Below are 19413 nucleotides of genomic sequence, written 5' to 3' on the forward strand. Positions count from 1 at the left end.
CTCACCAACTGCAAGACGGCACATAACAATTCCACCACAAACACAAGTAAAACAAGCAGGGGCACCATGAGGCTCACTCAGCTATCCAAGAACATACAGTCCCTTCCTCTGAGCCGCTCTTACAAGACCAGAGGGTCAACATGCAAAGTGTTTCCTCTCTTTGGCACGAGTAAGCGTGAAAGCTGATCCCAGCTATCACTAAGGCAACAAAGGGATGTCTTCTCATCAAAGCACAGAATTTTGCATCCAGAGATTTGGATTGTATCTCTGTCATATATTTCCTGGGTGGCTGGGAATACATTACATCAGTTCCCCACTGTACTTCCCTCACACATCCTCACCCAAGGAGGATGTGAAGCACAGTGGATAACTGGAGTATGAGAGAAGCACAAAAGAGCTCCACTCCCTTCTGTGTTTACACGGGAGATTGCCACACAAGTGATAGCTCGGTTTAACAACTGGTGTGGAATACGAAGCTTCAGGTACTTCAGGAATGTCCACTCTAGCCACTGAAGGAACACACATTATATTGCCTCAAAAAAGCCCTAAGTGTTAATTAGAGAAAAATCAGGGTTGGATTTACAACAGATTGAAATTTAAAAATGAGATCCCAACCTGACTGAATTTATTATCTGAGCCCACAGCTACAGAGAAGCAATACAATGACGTGGCTGGGGAAAAATAAATAACAAAAACCCACACAGGTTTGCTGGGAAAGGATACCTTGTAGGGAAGCACACCTTCGAATGTCAGCACACAGCTTGAATGTCAGATGCTTCATTATGACCCCTACCAAGATCATCAGGAGTTTAAAAGTATTTCTGTAATTGTCTCCTGAAAAGCGGTAACCTAGAATAAATGAATTCTCTGTAGACGTATAATTTAACAGGGAAGACCTCAGCACTTATTGCAGAGAGCACAAGAGAGGAGACACAAGGCATTGATTTCTCACACTGACAGTTCTTCTCAACTGGATCCCTTGGAAGTTCTGCAGAAATAAACCCATCTACATTTAAGCTCCCAGCCTTCATATAAATGTGCAGAGATACTGAGGGAAAGCACATTCACCTTTTGGTAAATGCATGTAAAAGCCAGTCACTTATTTATGAGTCTTCTGGGTAAAGAGATGCTTCTCTTTACAGTGATGGGGAAGAAGAGCTTTATATGCTATGCACTTTCGCATATTCATGTACAGAGACACCTTCACTCCTACTGTATATCGCACAAAGACAACAGACTGTAGGAGCTACTACATACATGGTATGGGGGGAAGAAGGGAGGTGTCAACCTGCCAACCTTAGACACCTAGAAGACATACAACTGAGACGTTCACCATAAGCTTCCATTATAATTAAGACTCGGGTAAAGAGCAACTGAACTCATCCTTAGGGCAGTTATCTTCAGAGGCCATTCCCCTGTCCTCTTTCTCTCCACCCAGCTCAGATTTAGACAGTAGCAGGGCAATAGGCATATAGCAGACCCTATTTAAGCACCTTTCAAAAGTACTGTCCAAGCCCAATGCATAGAAACAAGCTGTAAACTACTGACCACATAATCTATCTGCAGCTCCCACTACAAAATGCAAAGAATACTTGTACCCAAGTTATAAACCCTTTCAGATAAGGGCTGCATAAAGAAAATCAAAATGCTGATGGACCCTAAGCAGTAGTCCACTAACAAGTACTACTGCTGCAATAGTCATAATAATTCTTGTGGGAACTGGTGCACAAGTATTCCCTCTTGACAACAGCCTTGCAAAATGGGTAAGCTACCCTATTGAATTTTCCTTGTGAAGCACAAAAATGAAGAAAAATTATGAACTGCAATAATGCTGTGGGGTCCTGGACTTTAAGGCACATAAATCCAAACACACCATAGCATACTTAGCTGTAACACATTAAGGCCCATTGACGTTAAGCTTTTATTTCCTGGGTTTGAAAACAAAACAACCCAATACCATTAGATAGCTTGAAGTGCAGGGGGCAAGTTTTGAGACAAGTTTATTTTGGTTTGAGCTTACTGTTTAAATTAGAATCATGAACTCTTGCTCACTGTCATCCCCTACAGCTACTTTCACAAAATCCTGGGAAGAAACCATTGAAACCTACCAGAGCTTAACTGAAATTGACTGTTGTGGTTTTAAGACTTAAAGTAACTTTTAACTGTTGCGAAAAATCCCAAACAAAGCGCATCAGCTTTGAGGTAAACCAGCAGGAGTGAACTATTGCCTTGGTAGTCCTCTGGAAGTTAGTAAAACTCAGATTTGGTGCAACTGAGTATTTCATGCTGCTGCCATTCCTTTATCTGCCTGAGTAAAGTCCTCCCATTTCATCTCTGTCCCTTGATGAAGCTGCCAGGAGCAGGAACCAGAGCCAATTAAGTCCATATCATGTGCTGGTACAACATAAAAAGATGGTAATTCAAACATTCAAACCTAAACCAGCCCAATTTTGAGAGCCCTAAAATGTCCAGTGAAGTGAAGGGGACTCCAAAAGCATACTGAAAGCCAAAGCCACATCTGGGGGTAGTACATTACAGAGTGAGGAGCCAAAGACCAAACAGATGGATGTTATGTATGGACATGAAGACCAGCGTTTACATGTGGAGAGTGGCACTAGAAGAAGGAAAGCCTTCAGAGGCAGCTGCAGAGCAGGGCAGCATCCATGCCTCCAAAGCTGCAAACGCAAGATTCCCAAAGGGACTATAGAATGGTTTGGGTTGGAAGGGACCTTAAAGATCATCAACCATGAGCAGAGACACCTTCATTAGACCAGGTTGCTCAAAGCCCCATCCAACCTCGATTTTTTAGGACTTCCCTGGCCAAGGTGGTCAAAAGAGCTTTATGCAAGTGGGCCGCACCAGCAGCCCTGGAGCCAGGGAGATACTGGGGCACTGGAGGTACAGAGTGGCAGGGGAAGAAGCCGACCAACAGCCACAATGCACCACCAACAGCCCCGGCAGCCATGCTGCTGACCCCAGCCCACAGCACACCTTCTCCAGCGGCAGTGCTGCCTTGCTGCAAGAAGCATGTGCCTACAGCCCATGCAGCTCCTTCAGCCTCAGGTACCATGAGTCACTGTGATCCCTGCACACAGAGCAGGGATTATCAACATGCCGTGGGACAGCTCCAAAGGGAGGTGACGGAGACATACCAGATAAGCACTACAATACCAGTATAACTGCATCCACGTTCGGAGTTTTACCACATTAGCTGTTTTATTACTAGACAGGCTGATCAAGACCTGCTGGCACTTGCAGTGTCCTGTTTGTACAGCAGTAATGACAACTACAGTGGCAGAGCAGCCCAGGGAGGTGCAGCTTTGGTGGGAAAGGAGGATTTTGCCAGGAATGTTGAACAATCTCCCCCAGAAGACATCAATTATTCTAGCACATGGTCACAACACTGCTAAGGTGGGCTGAGGGAGGTGTCCTCAGCCTCAGCCATGCTGAAATCAGCACAAAAACCTGTGTCAATAAACATTCCCCTAGTCTGCATAAGCCCAAAGCGTGGTGGTTAGTGACCTGCCATGGGTAAAAGCTAATCTCTTTCATAACATATATGGGTTTTAATATGGAATTATATATGCTAATGTGGTTATTACTGACAGTTAAGCTGTCCCTTACTTTTTCCTGTATTAAGCACTCCCTTGACTCCACACTACTTTTTGTTTCCCTCAACTATGAATAGTCCATCAAGTCACTCTTATTATTTAAGCCAGCTTCTCCTTCTGCACCCTCTTCTTTCCTCTGTAAATTCACCTTCAGTAGGCTGCTTCTCTCCGAGCTGTCCCACTATCTCTTCCTAACTCCACATTTTCCCATAGAGTTGCTCCTTCACTTATGAGTATGATGCATGATCAAGCAAGGGGAGGACATGGGAGAACCCCCAGGGAGATGTCAACACCCTTCATGCCTGCTACAGGACACTCAAGACAAGAGTTAGCTGCACCAATTTCCAAATGAAGTGGACAAAACCCTCCTCTATCCATACATCTATTTGTTCCCCATGTGCCTCAGAAGCGCAAGTCCCCTGCAAGGGTGAGCATCTGCAGTCCCCAGTCTCTGTGATTTCATCCTTCTTCAGCAGCAAATTAAAACCAACACCACTGAGGTCAAACTGTAGTTATCCACTACATTTGGAGCAGCAGATTTCACTCTGCTGCAGGACAGCAAAGCCCAGGAAAGCAAGGGACTGCTTTGCCTGCAAGACTATTGTGTCTCCTGTCTGTACTCACTTCACAAAGCTGCCCTGCCCTTTCTCTAACACTGAAATCAACACCACAGAAGTTAGGGCTGCTGAGCCCCTGGCCACCCAGGAGGAGACACAGCAAGCCTTGCTCAGGACAGGACAAGAGACTAGGGAATGAGGGCTGCATGGAGGCATCGTGAACTTCCCAACAGTGTATTGACCATTTGGCAGCACTCTGCAGTTTGTAGCCAGTGTTGCATTTTGTACCTCTGTGCAAGTGTTTCACACCACATCCAAGGCAGAAAACACACTTTGGAAGTAATACAGAGATGTAACGTCAAGATCTCCAAGTCCTGTACATTCAAAGCTACCTCAAAGTTCCCAAGAAGCATGCACAGTTGTGGGTTTTTCCCTCCCCCTTCTCATTAGCAGCCTGACTTTAGAGCCAACAGTATCTTTCCTTGAGCCTGTGCCGGCCTGAGAAACAACCAGGGACCCATAACACTACAAGCATAAGGTATTTGATAACAAAACTCTTGTGCAAAGCTATGAGATCCCCTCCCAAATCCACCTCTCGTTCAAGCAAGCCAAATTCTTTCCACCACTTTCTTTGGACTGGGACCTAAAATAACGCCGCAGATAAGGATCTGACTGTAACTTTTGACTACAGTCAAGCTCGCATTGTGCAAGTCAATGCGATTGAGCTTAAATATGAACGTCATCGAAAGGCAGGGAGAAACACTTCTGGTGGAGCCAGTGTACAGTCAGAAATGTAAAATGGGAAAAACAAAAATACCACTTTCCTCCAAGGAAAAGATCTCAAGAAGGGAGGTACATAACCTACTCGGCTGAAATCACTCCTGCAACAGAAAGCACCACTTGAAAAGAGGATGACTAGGACATAATGTATATACAAAAACACACGCTAGGCCACATGAGAAAAGTCAGCTGGCATTCTAGTTCAAAAACTTACACTAAAAAATGTATACGCTGAAGGCAGGGAAATGCAAAGGGTGAACACCTCTTGTAATGCTGGATTCCCTTTGGGGACATTCCTCTGTATCATTCCCTAGGGTGGGAGGCGCAGACCTGCCATCATCACAGAGGCCAAAAAAAGCACTTCTGCATGCTACCACTGATGCTCTGGTACCTGGAAGTTGAGAAGTCACCAAAATTTCCATTACCAGGAGAGAGCAAAACTAAAGCAAGGCACGGAAGGTGTACATTCTGTTCTTCCTCCCCTTCTTTCTTCAGTACCCCTAAACTAAAAACAACCCCTGTCCTCAGCCTTCACAAACAAAGCTCACCTCTCCATGCCCAGAGCAAGGTGCAGAGAGTTTTATGGGTAAAACCATCCACTTTTGCAAGCCTGGGGAAATGACCCCCACCATTGCCAACAGGGAGCGAGCACACACACACATAAAAAGCAAGGAGAGAGTACAAGACTATTTCGACTGGAATTTTATCCTCTTCAATAGAAAAAATCTCCCTACAGAAAGCTGAGAAACCTTCCTAGGAGTCAGCATATAGCTGTGTTCTGTCACATCCACCACCCCAAAGCCCTGCACACAGCCAGGTCCCAGAGTGCCTCTTACGATTACTCCAGGAATAAGAAGTCCCTGCCTGGGAGTCTGCAATTTGATTTAAGACAAGATACAAAAGAAAAGACGTTTTGACAGACAGATGGGCTGGGGGAGGAAGAACAAGAGGGACACGCGGTTACCCACAACTAGCAGGTTGCTTTCTTTTTTTCTTTTCCAATAAAAACAAATATCAGTAATCCCCACTGGCCACCTGCCTAGCTTTTGTATATTTAATTAAGAAGGATTTGGGTGATGGAGAACTGCTCAAAAGTTCAGCCAATTTAGGGTAGAACAGGGGCACAAACATCTAGCTGCAGGACCCAGAGAAATGCCAGTATTCTTCAGCCGCTGCGTGGTCCTTCCTGGTTTCTCCAACATCTAACTCTCCCATTGCAATACAACCCACAAAAAGTCGGAGGAGGAAGGCAAGAAGGGCAGTTCCTACTTAAGAGAGCTGGTCTGAACCAGTTCCTGGAAGCCAGTGACCTCACTGACCCTCAGCACAGTTTGCCTTTATAGCGATAAGACTGGAATTGTATTCGTGTTAACAAAATCATTTGAATCCACAATGATGTCCCTTTAGCAGTGAAAGAAGGAAAAGGGGAGGAGGGCTAAAAAATAAACTCAGCTGAGTTAGTAGAGAATACCAAGCACTGTCCTCCTTTCCTACCCCGCAACACAGTCACCTTCTAAGATAGAAAGTCCATTAAGACAAAAATAGAGTATCCTTAGCGTGGGAAAACATTTATCCAAGTTTTAATTTCTTTTCAAATCAGCATTTAAACGATCACATCTTACATCATTTCCTTTTACGAGCCAGCAGTTAGACAATACACATCATTTATATGCAGTTTTGGAAGGCTGCAACATAAATCAACAAAAGAAGCCTTCACTATGAATTAACTATTACAAGACTCTTCTAAAGCCACACCAGCCTGTGCTGAGGGCAATTAGGAATATCATCCCTAATTCTCCTCTTCCTAGTGCACTCCTGTGATGCCTCAGAACTCACACAAAACCAGCCTTCCCCCCAGTCATCACTGCTACAAGGGAATTAGGATGTCTATCTGCAAGTTATAATAGCACACTCACAACAGCTATTTCAACATGTTAACTGTCTTTAAAATCACATATGTACACCCCGAAATAAATGAAGTGACTGAGTAGCCTCACACAGTTCAGTCTCAAGAACAGAATTAACACTTGTGCCTCCACAAACAATCAGATGACAGAGATTTTAATATGTGCTAAGTATTAACCAATCCCTTTAGCTCACAGGTGTCATTTCTGCATTTAGAAAAAAACAGAAAGGAAGCAAACACCCAGTTTGAATCTTATCTCGAGGCAAATTTCAGGATTGTTTTCATTTTGTGCAAGCCAAACTTCAAATGAAGCTTACTGCTGGATGTGAAAAACTAAAATCTGACCACAGCAATGCTAGAAATGCTCCTCCACGATTTGCAAAAGATCAGATATAAAGTCCTGAAGGCAGCTGATCATTCGGTAAACTGGCTACGAGTTCCACCTACACCGAAGAGCTCAGGTGAAGCAGGAGAGAGCTCAGCAGTGACAGGGACTGGAGGCACAGCCACCCTACAAGACAGCAGCATGCACACAAAAGCACAGTTACAGACTATCGCCGGTTTTCTGCTGAATTCTGTGCACTGGCATCAACCCCTGCTTGCACCTCACTGTTTAAAGCTGGCACATCACTACTCTACTGGTTACAAGAGGGCTCAGGGGCTCCAGCCCCAGGCAGGTGAGCTCCAACGCCAGCTCTGCCTGCTGCAGGCAGGCAGGCAGGGACAAGCCCGCACATGCCTCTCACTCCCATCAGCTGATACCAACCTGTTGCAGGGCAAAACTCCTCTGCAAACTGCAGCAGAGGCGTGGAGCTCCTTAAAAGCATTCAAGGACTCTGGGGGTTCCTTCCGAAGCCAGTGTTTTCGGAGGGAACTCTGCTCTGCAACACTTAACCCTTTGCTTTCTAATTTACAAGTGATGCTATTTGCAGATGCTTCCTTCTTTCTTCTGTGTCACTATTCCCAGATTTTGAACTGACTACAAAACAGCAAACAACTTCCAGGCTGGCTTTCCATTCCCCAGGACTTTGGATGAGCTCTGCTTTGCCCTAAGATGAATAAAACACTCCTGCCACAGCCCCTTCCCCTGCACAAAGGCTTCCCCAGAACAACCCATGTCTTTTGGGCACCCAGGCCTGGGGAACTCAGGCTTCCCCCATTCACTGCTGTGTAACAAGCTCCTCTGGAAACACAAGGCTCCTTCACATAGGAGAAGTGTAAGCCAGGTTACGAAGATGAAAATAACATAAAACTCCATAGACTTCAACACAGCAGCTGAAAACTTGGTATTTTTAAAACCTCACCAGCAAGGTTTCAGGCCTACAGTACACTCCACATAAGCCAACCCATTTAATGGCATAAAATCCCAGGAGGATCCACACTGCTCCATGACAGCATGCAACTCCACTTGCATTTAGATGCCAAATAAACAAGGGCTGCCCTTGTATTTCATGTTCCAATATACATCAATACACCTATATATAGCTAAATAAATAGCTATGGTAGAACTATGTATAGAAATATCTTTAGCTTGGTAGAGATGAGCTATTTCCAGCAAGCCCAGCTGAGGCAAAGAGGAGAACAGGACTATTTTCTGCTTTTCAACAGGTCGGTGCAGTGCCCTTCCCACCCGGGCTGGAAAGCAGACTGCCCAGCATGGCACACAACCTTCGGTATCGTCGCCGGGGTGTATGAGCTAGACAAAGAGATAACGTCATGCCCTCTCCCGCTCCCTCCGTCCTCCCGCAGTGGCAGGTAGCCAGCCAATCCCGCTCCCGGGTGACATCATCGCCGATGCCGATACACCAGCGTGGAAGTACATCAAACTAACGCTGCCCCACACATGTGGGGGCACACACAGCTCCACAGACAACCTACCTATCCCTTCCCCCCACTGCCAGTCCCTTGGGATGACAGACTGCTGGGAAGGGAAATAAGACCATCTGGGAAGAGGGATTCCGAGGAGAGGTTGCTGGGTAGGAGGAAAGCGGAAGGCAACAAGCAAACACAGCGTAACCACGTTTTTCCCTCGGTTATGCAGTTCCTCCGAAAGCCCTCACCACTTACACACAGAGTTTTATTTCTGGTGTCCCTGGAGCATTTTTCCTAACAGAAGAGTGGCTGAGAAAAGCTAAATCCTACTGCACTGATCTATGGTTTTTTTCATATAACCGCATTATTTTAAGAAGAAAGCCCAGGTTTAATCACAACAAGGAAGTTTGTTGTTTTGGTGTTTTTTGTTTACATACAACCCTGCCAGGTGTCCACATGTCAGGACTCTGTACACAAAGGTGGACAAATGCCTAAGAAGCAGCAGTGCCAATCCAAACTTACACAGCTGACAATCCATTGCTGTCCAACATCGCAAAGCAGTATTTACCTATTTCGTTTATCCCTGGCACCCAAAGTACCATGCCCTCAGTCACCAGGCAAGAGGAAACCATGAGGAAGGGCAGGGGAAACCTCATCAGATACACACTTAAACTAACTCCCTGACAGAAATCACCTCCTGCTCCCCGTTATCAGAGCGACACAAATGCCCCTCAGACCTTAGGTGTCATTCACTCTTCCAAGTCAATAAATGCATATGCTGAGTTTCATTTCTAATGCTGACTATTCCAGGAGGGTTCTAGCATACCCAAGGAAAATGAAGTTTAAGATTTCTATTGTCAAGGCTCTTAAACCACCCAGAACTTTGCTCATTAAGTCAAAGTATTAACAAGTAAGCCAAGAAACAATGCACAAATTGCAATAATTAACAGGAGAGTTTCAAGTCACACATTCACGCCCTACTTTTTCTTTATGTAAGAAGGTTCAGGTGATGCAAGCTCTGGGAGCAGAAGGACTACAGAAAATACACAAATGGTGCCATTTAAGTTGTCAGAAATTCAATGCTAGGGAGGAAAAAATGAATGGTCAGGTTTGAGCAACCTGCTCTAGTGGAAGATGTCCCTGCCTATGGCGGGGGGGTTGGAGGGGGGGTGGGTGGAATTAGATGAGCTTTAAGGTCCCTTCCAACCCAAACCACTCTATGATTGTATGAAGTGCAGAACTCATCTCCCCCTTCCTCTCTGGCCTTCTGAGCCACATCCTTTTCCCCAGCCTTCTGCCAACAGCAGCAGCCTGGTTATTCCACCTCCAGTCTTCACATGCAACTGGCAGCAGCGCAGGCAGACTACCTCTCCATCAGTACTAAGGCTGAGGTTCACGCCCTCAAAACAAACTGACATGTGTTTTGCTTGCCGAAGAGGCACCAAAGTGCTTTATTTAGTTACTGGAGCTGCAAGCGGCAGTATCTCACCATCAGGGGAACTCACCAATTATTCTGCCTTGTTTACAAGCAAAAGAATAAATAAATATAATAGAAAATAAAAACAAAGCAGAAAGGCACCATCGGTCACCTCTCCTTCCCCCTGCAAATGTGCCTTTCATTTCTACACAGCTTAACGCCGGAGCCTTCAGCCTTTCGCCAAGCATTAGGACTGTGCGAATAATTAGTCATCCTGGTAGCCAGCACTCACTGCAAAGTCATGGAACCTCAAGATTTGTTTGTTCCACTGACTGCACACTGGAGGGGAAGAAAAAAAAGGCAGGCTCACTTCACACACATATGGGCACCCTCCGATTTCTATTTTTTAAAGCCATACACTTGTCAAACAGGTTATTCTGGGAATTCTGATTTCCACAAAATAAGCTACCCTGCTTTGACTGCTTATCATTGTCACCCTGACCCCACAAAACCATGCAGGGTTGGATGTGGCACCGCTCAGTCCTGACTCCACAGTTTCAGCACTCTGACGGTTTTCCAACAAGGAAAACAGGGTGACAATATTAACGAAGGCCAATGCCTTTGTCTAAAGTCACCGCAGCAGCAGCAACTTGCATGAGGACTTCCAGCAGCAATTTTAAATAAGCCCATGGACCTATTTGCACAGCCACAACACACTCCGACAGTGTCCACCCCGTTCGGTTATTTCTCTGGGGAGAAGGCACGGGGAATAAAGACAATAAAAGACTATTTCACCATCTCAGGATGTGCGCTGTGGACAGTAATTCCTGCCCCGCTGTAAACGCTGAAGCCGAGAGGCTGCCAAACTTGTCACGGGCAGTAACAATGACAAGGACAACATTTTTATCACCCCCCACCACAGCGGGCTGCCCGCCTTCCGCCGAGCGCTCAGCCCGGCACAGCCACCGGGTACCCTCTCGACAAACGGCAACAATAAAAGGAGAAGAAACGCTGCCACAAACCTTGTAGACTTGCCCGTACGTGCCATTGCCAACCACTTCCACCAGCTCAAAAATCCCAGCGGGGTCCTGGGGGACAGAAGGGGCAGAGAGGGGTGGGGGTGAGGGGGGGAGAAGAGAAGCGGGGTTACACTTTGTCAGGCGATGGCTGCTGGCGGCGTGCAGCTGTTGCGCCCTGTTTTTCCACGCACATGCCAATACATGCAAACAAAGGAAAAGCAGCCCAGGGCCGCGCTCCCCCCGCGGGGCTCCCCGCACGCCGCCACGGCCGCCGGCCCCCCGCGCCCCGACACCGGACCCGCACCCAGCCCCGGCCGCTCCCACCACCACCGCCGGCCCGGCAGCCCCGGCCAGGGGAGCGGCGGCCCCGGGGGGATCCCCACCCCGGCACTCACCCGCAGGGAGGAAAGGTCGATATCCACCAGACTTTTTGCAGGAGAATCGTTCGCCATTTTCCCGTCTCTTCCTTTATATATGTATTTTTTTCCTTATTTTTTTCTTCTGTTAAATAACAGCAAGGCCGCCGCTCCCCCCTCCCCGGAGCAGCTGTGAATTGCGCGGAGCTCCTCTCCTCCCTTCCGCCCTTCCCTTCTTCACTCCAGCCCCGCCGGGTTGAAACTCTTCAGCATTGGGAGGGGTTGGCGGGGGGGATGATGGATAGATAGATGGATGGTGGGAGGAGGAGGAGGGGGGAGAGGGAGGTGAAGGAAGGAAAGAAGGAAGGGAGGAAGGAAGGAAGGAGAGGGGTGCTGCGGTCCCTCTGTCTCCCCGGGGTGCACTGCGGGGCTGGGTCCCTCCGAGGCGGGCGGCGGTGCCCTGGCCGGTCGCTCCCTCGCTCGCTCGGTGTATCGGTCGGTGGGTGCCCGGCGGCAGCGAGCTCACACCATGTCGCGGCGGCGGCGGCAGGAGCGGCGCCGGGGCCGGCAGCCTCTGGTAGCTTCACGGTGCACCCTTTGCCCGGGCATGGCACGGCTCGGCTCGGCCCGGCCGGGGCGGCGGCACTCACGCCGGGAGCCGGCAGCCGCGGCCCCGCTCTTGCATGGGGGGGTTGGGGAGAGCTCACGCCCAGCGTCGCGGCGGAGCCCCCGCCGCCTCCGAGCCCTTTCCGCGGCGCTGCCCTCGCATGAAACGGCGCCGGGCACCGACGGGCAGCGGCTGCGCGTCCCGGCAGCGGCGGGGCACGGGCGCGCGGCTGGAGTGGGGTGCTGCGAGCCAGACAAAGATAGCCGGGGAGGAGGAGGAGGAGAGGGAGGAGGAAGAGGAGGAGGAGGAGAAAAGGGATACAAAATATACTGCGAGCGGGGAGGGAGGGAGAGAAAGAAAACAGCTCCCCCTTCCCTTCTCCAACAGGAAAAACCGGCGGAAACGCGCCCGCACCAAAGCACTGCTGGGTAAACTCGCGGGGAGAGAAAGAGACACGGAGAACAGGGAGGGGAGCGGCCGCGGCAGCGGTACTCCTGCCACCGCTGCTGTCCGCACTCCAACAATAGCCCCGATGGGACGGATGGGGGGTGTGTGGCGGAGCCCACTCGTGTCCGCGTAGGGCCGTGGGCCGAGGCGGCAGAACGGGCTCAGACGGGTCGGCTGCTGTGGGCCCCCCCAGCCTGCCGCTGCCCCTAGGCGTGGGCAAGGAAGGGGACCGTGTGCCAGCCGGCCCCCGGCGGTTATGGAGGGGGACAGCAGGGTCAATGTTGGGCTGTCGCGACAGGCATTGCCCGTGGGGTGGGGCGTGGGGGTATTTTCCATTCCCACCTCTTCCTCCCCGCACACAAACCCGTATCTCTCTCTTTGTGCCCCCGCCTCGAGACCCTAGGTCCACAGGAAAAAAGTCCCTGCCCCATCAAGAGACGTCTGCAGACACAGAGGCAAACCCTAGCCTGCAGAGCCAGGTCCAGCACTGCTAGGATGGTGCTGTGATTTTAACACACCATTTACTGACAGCCGGCATTGTCTTAGGCCCCATTCCCACCCAAAAGCATCCTGCAGCAGCATCTGAATCATGGAAAAGTCTCATTAACCACTCTGAAGCTAGTCACATCAGGCAATTGCGTGCAGGTGTAAACCTTGGCAGGATTTGTCTCTCATTGAAGTTCTTTATCACACCGACATGGCAAAAGTGTTACCTGCTTGCAAGAGGTCGAGTTACGTTTCCTGTGGGAACCAAGGTTTTCCTGTCTCTTCTACTTTAACCACAAACTTACATATACATAGCTATAAGTATCACAGAAACATGCTTTTAAAACAAAGCAAACCTGTTGAGCAGAAAGTGTAAGGATAAATTACCATAACAGTTTAATGGTGTACTTCATTTTCACTTAAACTGCAGCTACAAAGAAAGGAAACCCTGGGCCGGAGCAGGCAACTGTTTTCCTCTGTACAGCAACCCATAGGCATAAGAAGGCAATTGATTTGCAATGGGCTGAGTGCTGCATCCATCTGAGTGCATGCACACAGTAGCAGGATCAGGTCTAAAGATGCAGTAAGTTTTGAAAAGTGTATTTCCACAAAGGTTTGTTATCATCGGCCTGGTTTGCAGTACATGGCTAATTTAACTCTGTCTTCTTATGCATGAGAACAGCCCAGCATCCTACCGTCTCCACAAGTAGCCAGTGGTGGATGCTGAGGGATATGTTAACCATCCAGTGATACTTCTCTAGGGCATCCTCCCAGTTCTCTGCAGCCCAGGGAGTTCTTTGGCAGAATGTGTCACCTCATTTCATAGTCTTTGGTGATTTTTGCCTTCCATTAGATTGTCCATTTACTTTGTAGATTCATACATGGTTCTGGCTCTTAAAGTGTCCCCTGGCAGGGAGTTCCAAAGAGGAACTAGCTGCTTGGGGAGACTAACTTTGTTCATTGGCTTCAAACCATCATCTGCTAGATTGAAAGGATCTGTGGCTGACTTGTGCTGGATGGGACAACAGCCATTTCCTACTCATTTTTTCCATTACATTCAATAGACTGTTGTGTTCCCCCTCGGTTTTTGCCAGCTAGCAAGTTCTGGTCTTTTTAGTGATACCATGAATGGAAGCCATTCCATACTTAGAATCATAGAATAGTTAGGGTTGGAAAGTACCTTAAGATCATCTAGTTCCAACCCCCCTGCCATGGGCATGGACACCTCACACTAAACCATATCACCCAAGGCTTCATCCAGCCTGGCCTTGAACACTGCCAGGGATGGAGCATTCACCACCTCCCTGGGCAACCCATTCCAGTACCTCACCACCCTAACAGTAAAGAATTTCTTCCTTATATCCAATCTAAACCTCTGCTGTTTAAGTTTTAACCTGTTACCCCTTGTCCTGTCACTCCAGTCCCTAATGAAGAGTCCCTCACCCGCATCCCTGTAGGCCCCAAACTGGACCATTTCTAGTTCTGATGACTTATTTTTTAATACAAGGGAAGAATTTCCCATATCATTTTCATGATGGTTCCCCATGCAACATCATGGTGATGTCCTGGTTCCCAGTCCTCTCCTGCTACTCCCTTTTTTCACTGTTGTTGAGTATAAAAAAGACATTGCTGTGGAACAAATCTATTATAATGCCACAGACCCTTTCCATACTACTCAGAGACTTGCAGTGTCCTTCTGGATAAAATAAGGATTTTCAAGCCTAGGCTCTGGACTCAAGTTGTCCATACTCAGTATGTAACACCTTTCCTGTGCCCCTGAAAATACAGTCTGAGTTTTTTCAGAGCTGAGGCTCTGAGCCCAAATACACATTTTCACCATTATAGCTCTGATGTGGCTCCACCATAGTGTCCCAGCTCATCTTTGAGCTTATATTTTACTACAGTGAGTTTTGTTGTTTGGTTTTAGTATCGTATCAGATACCGAAAGAAGCTAGAAGACCACTAAAGAAGCAAAAGTGCTAACAACAAGATTGTGAACCCTTGAAAATTGGTGCGTCCCCTAATTTTAAGGGAAAAAAAGCAGTTTTCATAAAGCAGTAAATGCCACTTCCTGGTAGTTCCTGGGGGTGAAGCACCGCACTACCTCACCTTCCTTTTCCTTCCTACACAAGCAGAGGGATGAAAGGGTTGCTTTCTCCAGGAAGAAGTCTCTCTGACTGTGGCCAAAACCACTGTTCACATGTTCATTATGCTCTTCACCAGCACAGCGTATTTACCCAAGTTTGAAAAGTCTAAAGGTTAAAAGCCCAAACCTAAAACCACTGGAAAGAAGATGAGCAGTCTGTTTGGGCTTCCTCATGGAGTGAAACCAGCATCCCTGAAGGAGACAGAGTGAGACATCCATTGGAAATCATAATGCAGATGAAATGCAAGAATAGGCAATTTCAGCCCTGTGGACAGTCACCCCACACACAGAGCAGTAAATGACTCTGTCTTCTAATGACAAACTAAGTAGAAGCATCAAAAAATCTGAGTCAGCTCCATCTCTTTGGGAACAAAGCAAGAGAAAGCTGCAGGGTCATTATGCTGCTTTCTGTCACCCTCGGACACAGTCGCACTGGTTCCTGCTCCCTGGGCTTGCAGCAGCTAATGGAACAGAGATGAGCTTCCCTGAGCAGTTTCAGCATCCCTGAAGGACCGAGGCTGAGGCTCCCTTTCTCCAGCCTTTTGTTCTCTGTCTGGCACCTCATCTCTTGTGTCAGCATAAGCTTTCATACAGCTGTGCAATGATAGCTCAGGAGAAAGGAAAAGACTTTTTGATGTTACAATTGATCAGTTCCCTGGGCTGGCTCCTCGTATGCCTGTTGGAGCAGTTGTGTTGGTGAGAGGGAGGGGGGGCAGAAACTATGTGCAGGGGAGGAAGTGTAACCATAGCATTGCCTCTTGGTGGTAGCTGTGGCTTAAACCGATTTCAAATCTCGGTGGACCCACAGGGGTAGAACTAGAGCAGCTTCCTTCCTTACTGGAAGAGGCACTGTGGGAATAATGGGAACCCAACGTTTATGTTGTAGTCACAAAAGAAATTCCTTGTTCTCTGTTTTTTTTCCTCCCAGTTCTTTGAAACTGTGCTTATTCTTTTCCACATTTAATACACTTGGGCCCTAATCACTGACCAGAGATGTAGAGGTCATCAACTGCATTAACTTTTTAAGAGCTTAATCATCAACAGTGTTCAAGGAGATGAGTAAAGAGACAGGAAGTTCTGAGTTTTCATTTTGCTTCTGCTACTGATTCATCCTGTAGCCTTGGGGCATCTCATTTCCTGCCTCCACTCCTTTTCCCTGTGTGGAAAATGGGAGTGACTTTGACCTCCTTGATACTGTGAAGTGTTAGACATGTGCCCCATTGTACTGTCTAGGGAAATGGTTCACTCCTTGGCCAGGGAAGTGCATCAGGAAGTCTCAGTCTAGGGTGAGGAATAGCAGAGGACAGATTAGAAACCAAGGCTGGGTGAGTCTTTGCACAGTACAGCTCTCCTGCTGCAAGCGGGCTCCCAAGACCAGAGGGAGGCTGGGAGGCTCTAAAGACTGCTTGTTCTCATGCTGGGTGAGTTCTCCCTGTGCTGGTGATTACAAGGCATACGGGAGCAGAGCACATACAGAAGGGTGCCACACTATCAGCCTTCCTCCAGCTTATGCTCCTCTGCTGCTTCCACCACCACTATCTCACACCTCCATGTGTGGACTGCTCTGTGTGAGCACTGCTGGCACACCCAGGTTCTTCCATGCTGCATCTGAATGCCATATGGACATGGGACATGTCCCTGCAGCTAGGTTGCCCAGTTGTGCCCTCACTGCTGCTGCTGACATCCTGCTGCTCCCCCCATCCCTGCAGTACTTCCCTGCCTCCCAGACTGATACCCTCATACTGGCATGCAGGCAAGGCTCAGGCATGTAGCTGGACCCAAGGACAGGGAAGCACATGTAGATTACACTATAGGTGACACTGAGCTGCACAGGGCCCAGAAGGAGCAGCTTGCCACCAGCTGTATGTTTTGGGGCCATCCACCAGCTTCCTGTTCACCCCCTGGCTTCCTCTGTTAGCGTTTCAGGGACTGGATTGACAGGGCTCCTGGAACATGGGCTGCCTAAATATAGCACTCCTGCTAGCATGGGAAGAGTGGCAAAGTGAGGCAGAGTACTTCCCACGGCTGCTTGGTGCTGGGCAGGAAGGCACAGCACTGTCGGCACTGTCAGCAATTCTGCCAGGCTCCACATCTGTGCAGCTCTTCAACTGTTCCAGTACAGCTCACCTGTGTCGAGTACCTGGGCTGACCCTAGCAAAACAGAAAACACCTTTTTTCCATTTCTTGCAGGCTTTGCTTTACCTCTTCCTAGCACCCTGCTTTGAAGGAGTGGTGGGCAGTAATGTGAAAGCAGGAATTCCTTAGGTTGTTGCACAGAGATGTAGGTCATTTTGGGGTGAGTTACCTCAAATGGCATTGCAGTATAGCCTAGGGAGACAACATTAGTCCTGTTCTATCACACCTGTGCAGTACTGGAACACCCAGCAGTTCTAACTCAATCCAGATCTGAAGTGAGCATATGACAGTGTTCTTATGAAAATAATGTGATAAGGTGTTTATATCTTCCTTATGCTTTTACACTGGGTGTGGTGGAGACATATGGTACCTGGTCCACCAAAAGCCTTAGGATGTGAGAAGCTGATAGCTGAATGGTATGAGGTTTGCCAGGACAATGTGCTCCCAGGAAAATCTGTAACAAATCCAAACCAGCAAAGTTCAGCAATTTGCATCACCTAGCTGGGGCATTTTGAATCGGGTTCTGAACATACCCATACAGAATTTACAGCAGCAGAACCACAGCCTCCACAAGGAAGCTGCTCCTGTCCCTGCAACAGAACAGGATGAGGAGGAGTGATTTCATGCTGCTACAGTCTTTCTGTGACTCCACACCCCTAATAGATCTACCCAGACTGAATTGACAGCACAGCACAGGACCTTGCAGTTCACATCACACTGGGAATTGTCAGTCCTGCAGACAGGCTTAAAGCTGGCATTAAAAAGTACATAAACCCCACATAAAAATATTGTTACATGCTTGGGGTAATTGGTGATTACAAGGGTATCCTTATAACCCTGGGTATATTTTTGGACACTGCCCGTGCCCTAAGTTTAAATAAGTTAGCTGTTTCTGGTCCTGCTATCTATCACACAAAGCATGCAATTACTAAGTGTGGCTGGCTGTCACAAGCTATCTCTGCTTGTAGCTAAGCTGGCTTGTAGTTATCTTCTCGTGACCCAACCGTGACACTTATTTCACCTCTTATACAGGGCCCTGAGCCATATCTGTAGCCGCTGTGAGCAAACTTTTTTCCTCCCTGTCTGCGTCAGAACTCCTCTGGGCTAATTGTCCCTCCTCATGTTCGTCTTGATGTGCCTTATCTCACCCAGGGGCACCTGGGGATGCTCACCCAGAGTTTTTGAGATCCATGCTTCAGGACAATGAACAAGGCTGAGAGACAACCTGCTCATTTCACATTTGTGCCCTTGCATAAGAAAAGCTGCTCTGCCAGCGTGATGGTTGCTGGGGCTCTGTAAGCATTTCTCTACAGGCAGTGCTTGTGTAAGGATTTCCCAAGCCTTCTCCACCAAGCACATGGGCACGTATCCTGTGCTTTTCCTCCTGCTCTTTTGTTCCTGTCATGGCACTGCCCTTGCTGTGCCAGTGCCTTTACTTGCACAGCCATGTGATCAAACACATCATTGGAAATAACCCTTATTTTCAGATTTCGTTTTATCCAGCTCAGTTGTGCTCACAGTGTGGGGAAAGAGCAGAAACAAGCAAAGAAGTGAGCGGGGAGGTGGCTGGGTTTCTGTTTCATAGACAACCACCTTGTATAAACACAGTTCAAGTCGAGTTTGCAAGCCTAACAGGCTCCTGAGGGGGTTGGCAGGGATTACATCTCAAGAACTTCAGCCCAGTTTTGACGTGGCCCTGAGCATAGTCTCGATGTGCCACATACTGAGTCAGATATGCCACAACAACATGATACAAAGCACTGAACCTGTAAATAGTTACTCTGACAATTCACATGGGTTCAAAAACTTCCGAAGGAGTCATTTTATCCCAAAACATCTGATGGAGCAGGTACTGTGGCCAGCTTAAATCTGGTATAAAAGCATAAAGCTGGTACAGAAATATTTCTGTATACTTGGGCTATCTGAACAGAAAGAAGATTATTGTGTGCTTATATCTGATCCAGATCAAGCTGATCCCAAAAAGCCCACAGATCCGGTAATAACCGACCTGTAACCATGGCCAGAGCTGGTACAGAAGTTACCACATTGCCAGAATGAAGCCAATGCACTTCCTCCAACAGTGGGCTTCTGCAAGAAGGCTGTGAGAGCATAAATTCTCACAGTGCCCTGGTC

The 19413-nt window shown here is 48.0% G+C and overlaps 1 protein-coding gene across 10 annotated transcripts in view; it reads right to left on the bottom strand.

Annotated features, from left to right (window-relative positions):
- Positions 1 to 12319, bottom strand: part of MAP4K4 (mitogen-activated protein kinase kinase kinase kinase 4) — a 165277-nt gene extending 152958 nt beyond the window's left edge. For 6 of the 10 annotated variants that reach the window (XM_034059983.1, XM_034059988.1, XM_034059986.1 and 3 more), the window contains exons 1-2: positions 11498 to 12318; positions 11106 to 11171 (exon numbers count right to left, since the gene is read on the bottom strand). In XM_034059983.1, the coding sequence (XP_033915874.1) occupies positions 11106 to 11171; positions 11498 to 11554 (123 nt within the window). In that variant the 5' untranslated portion in view covers positions 11555 to 12318. Of the gene's footprint in view, positions 1 to 11105; positions 11172 to 11497 lie in introns of all 10 variants that reach the window. The other 4 variants (XM_034059981.1, XM_034059984.1, XM_034059980.1 and 1 more) reach the window with 1 other exon arrangement.
- Between the last annotated feature and the right edge of the window lie 7094 nt (positions 12320 to 19413).

Source organism: Melopsittacus undulatus, chromosome 2, assembly GCF_012275295.1.
Source record: "Melopsittacus undulatus isolate bMelUnd1 chromosome 2, bMelUnd1.mat.Z, whole genome shotgun sequence".
NCBI lineage: Eukaryota > Metazoa > Chordata > Aves > Psittaciformes > Psittaculidae > Melopsittacus > Melopsittacus undulatus.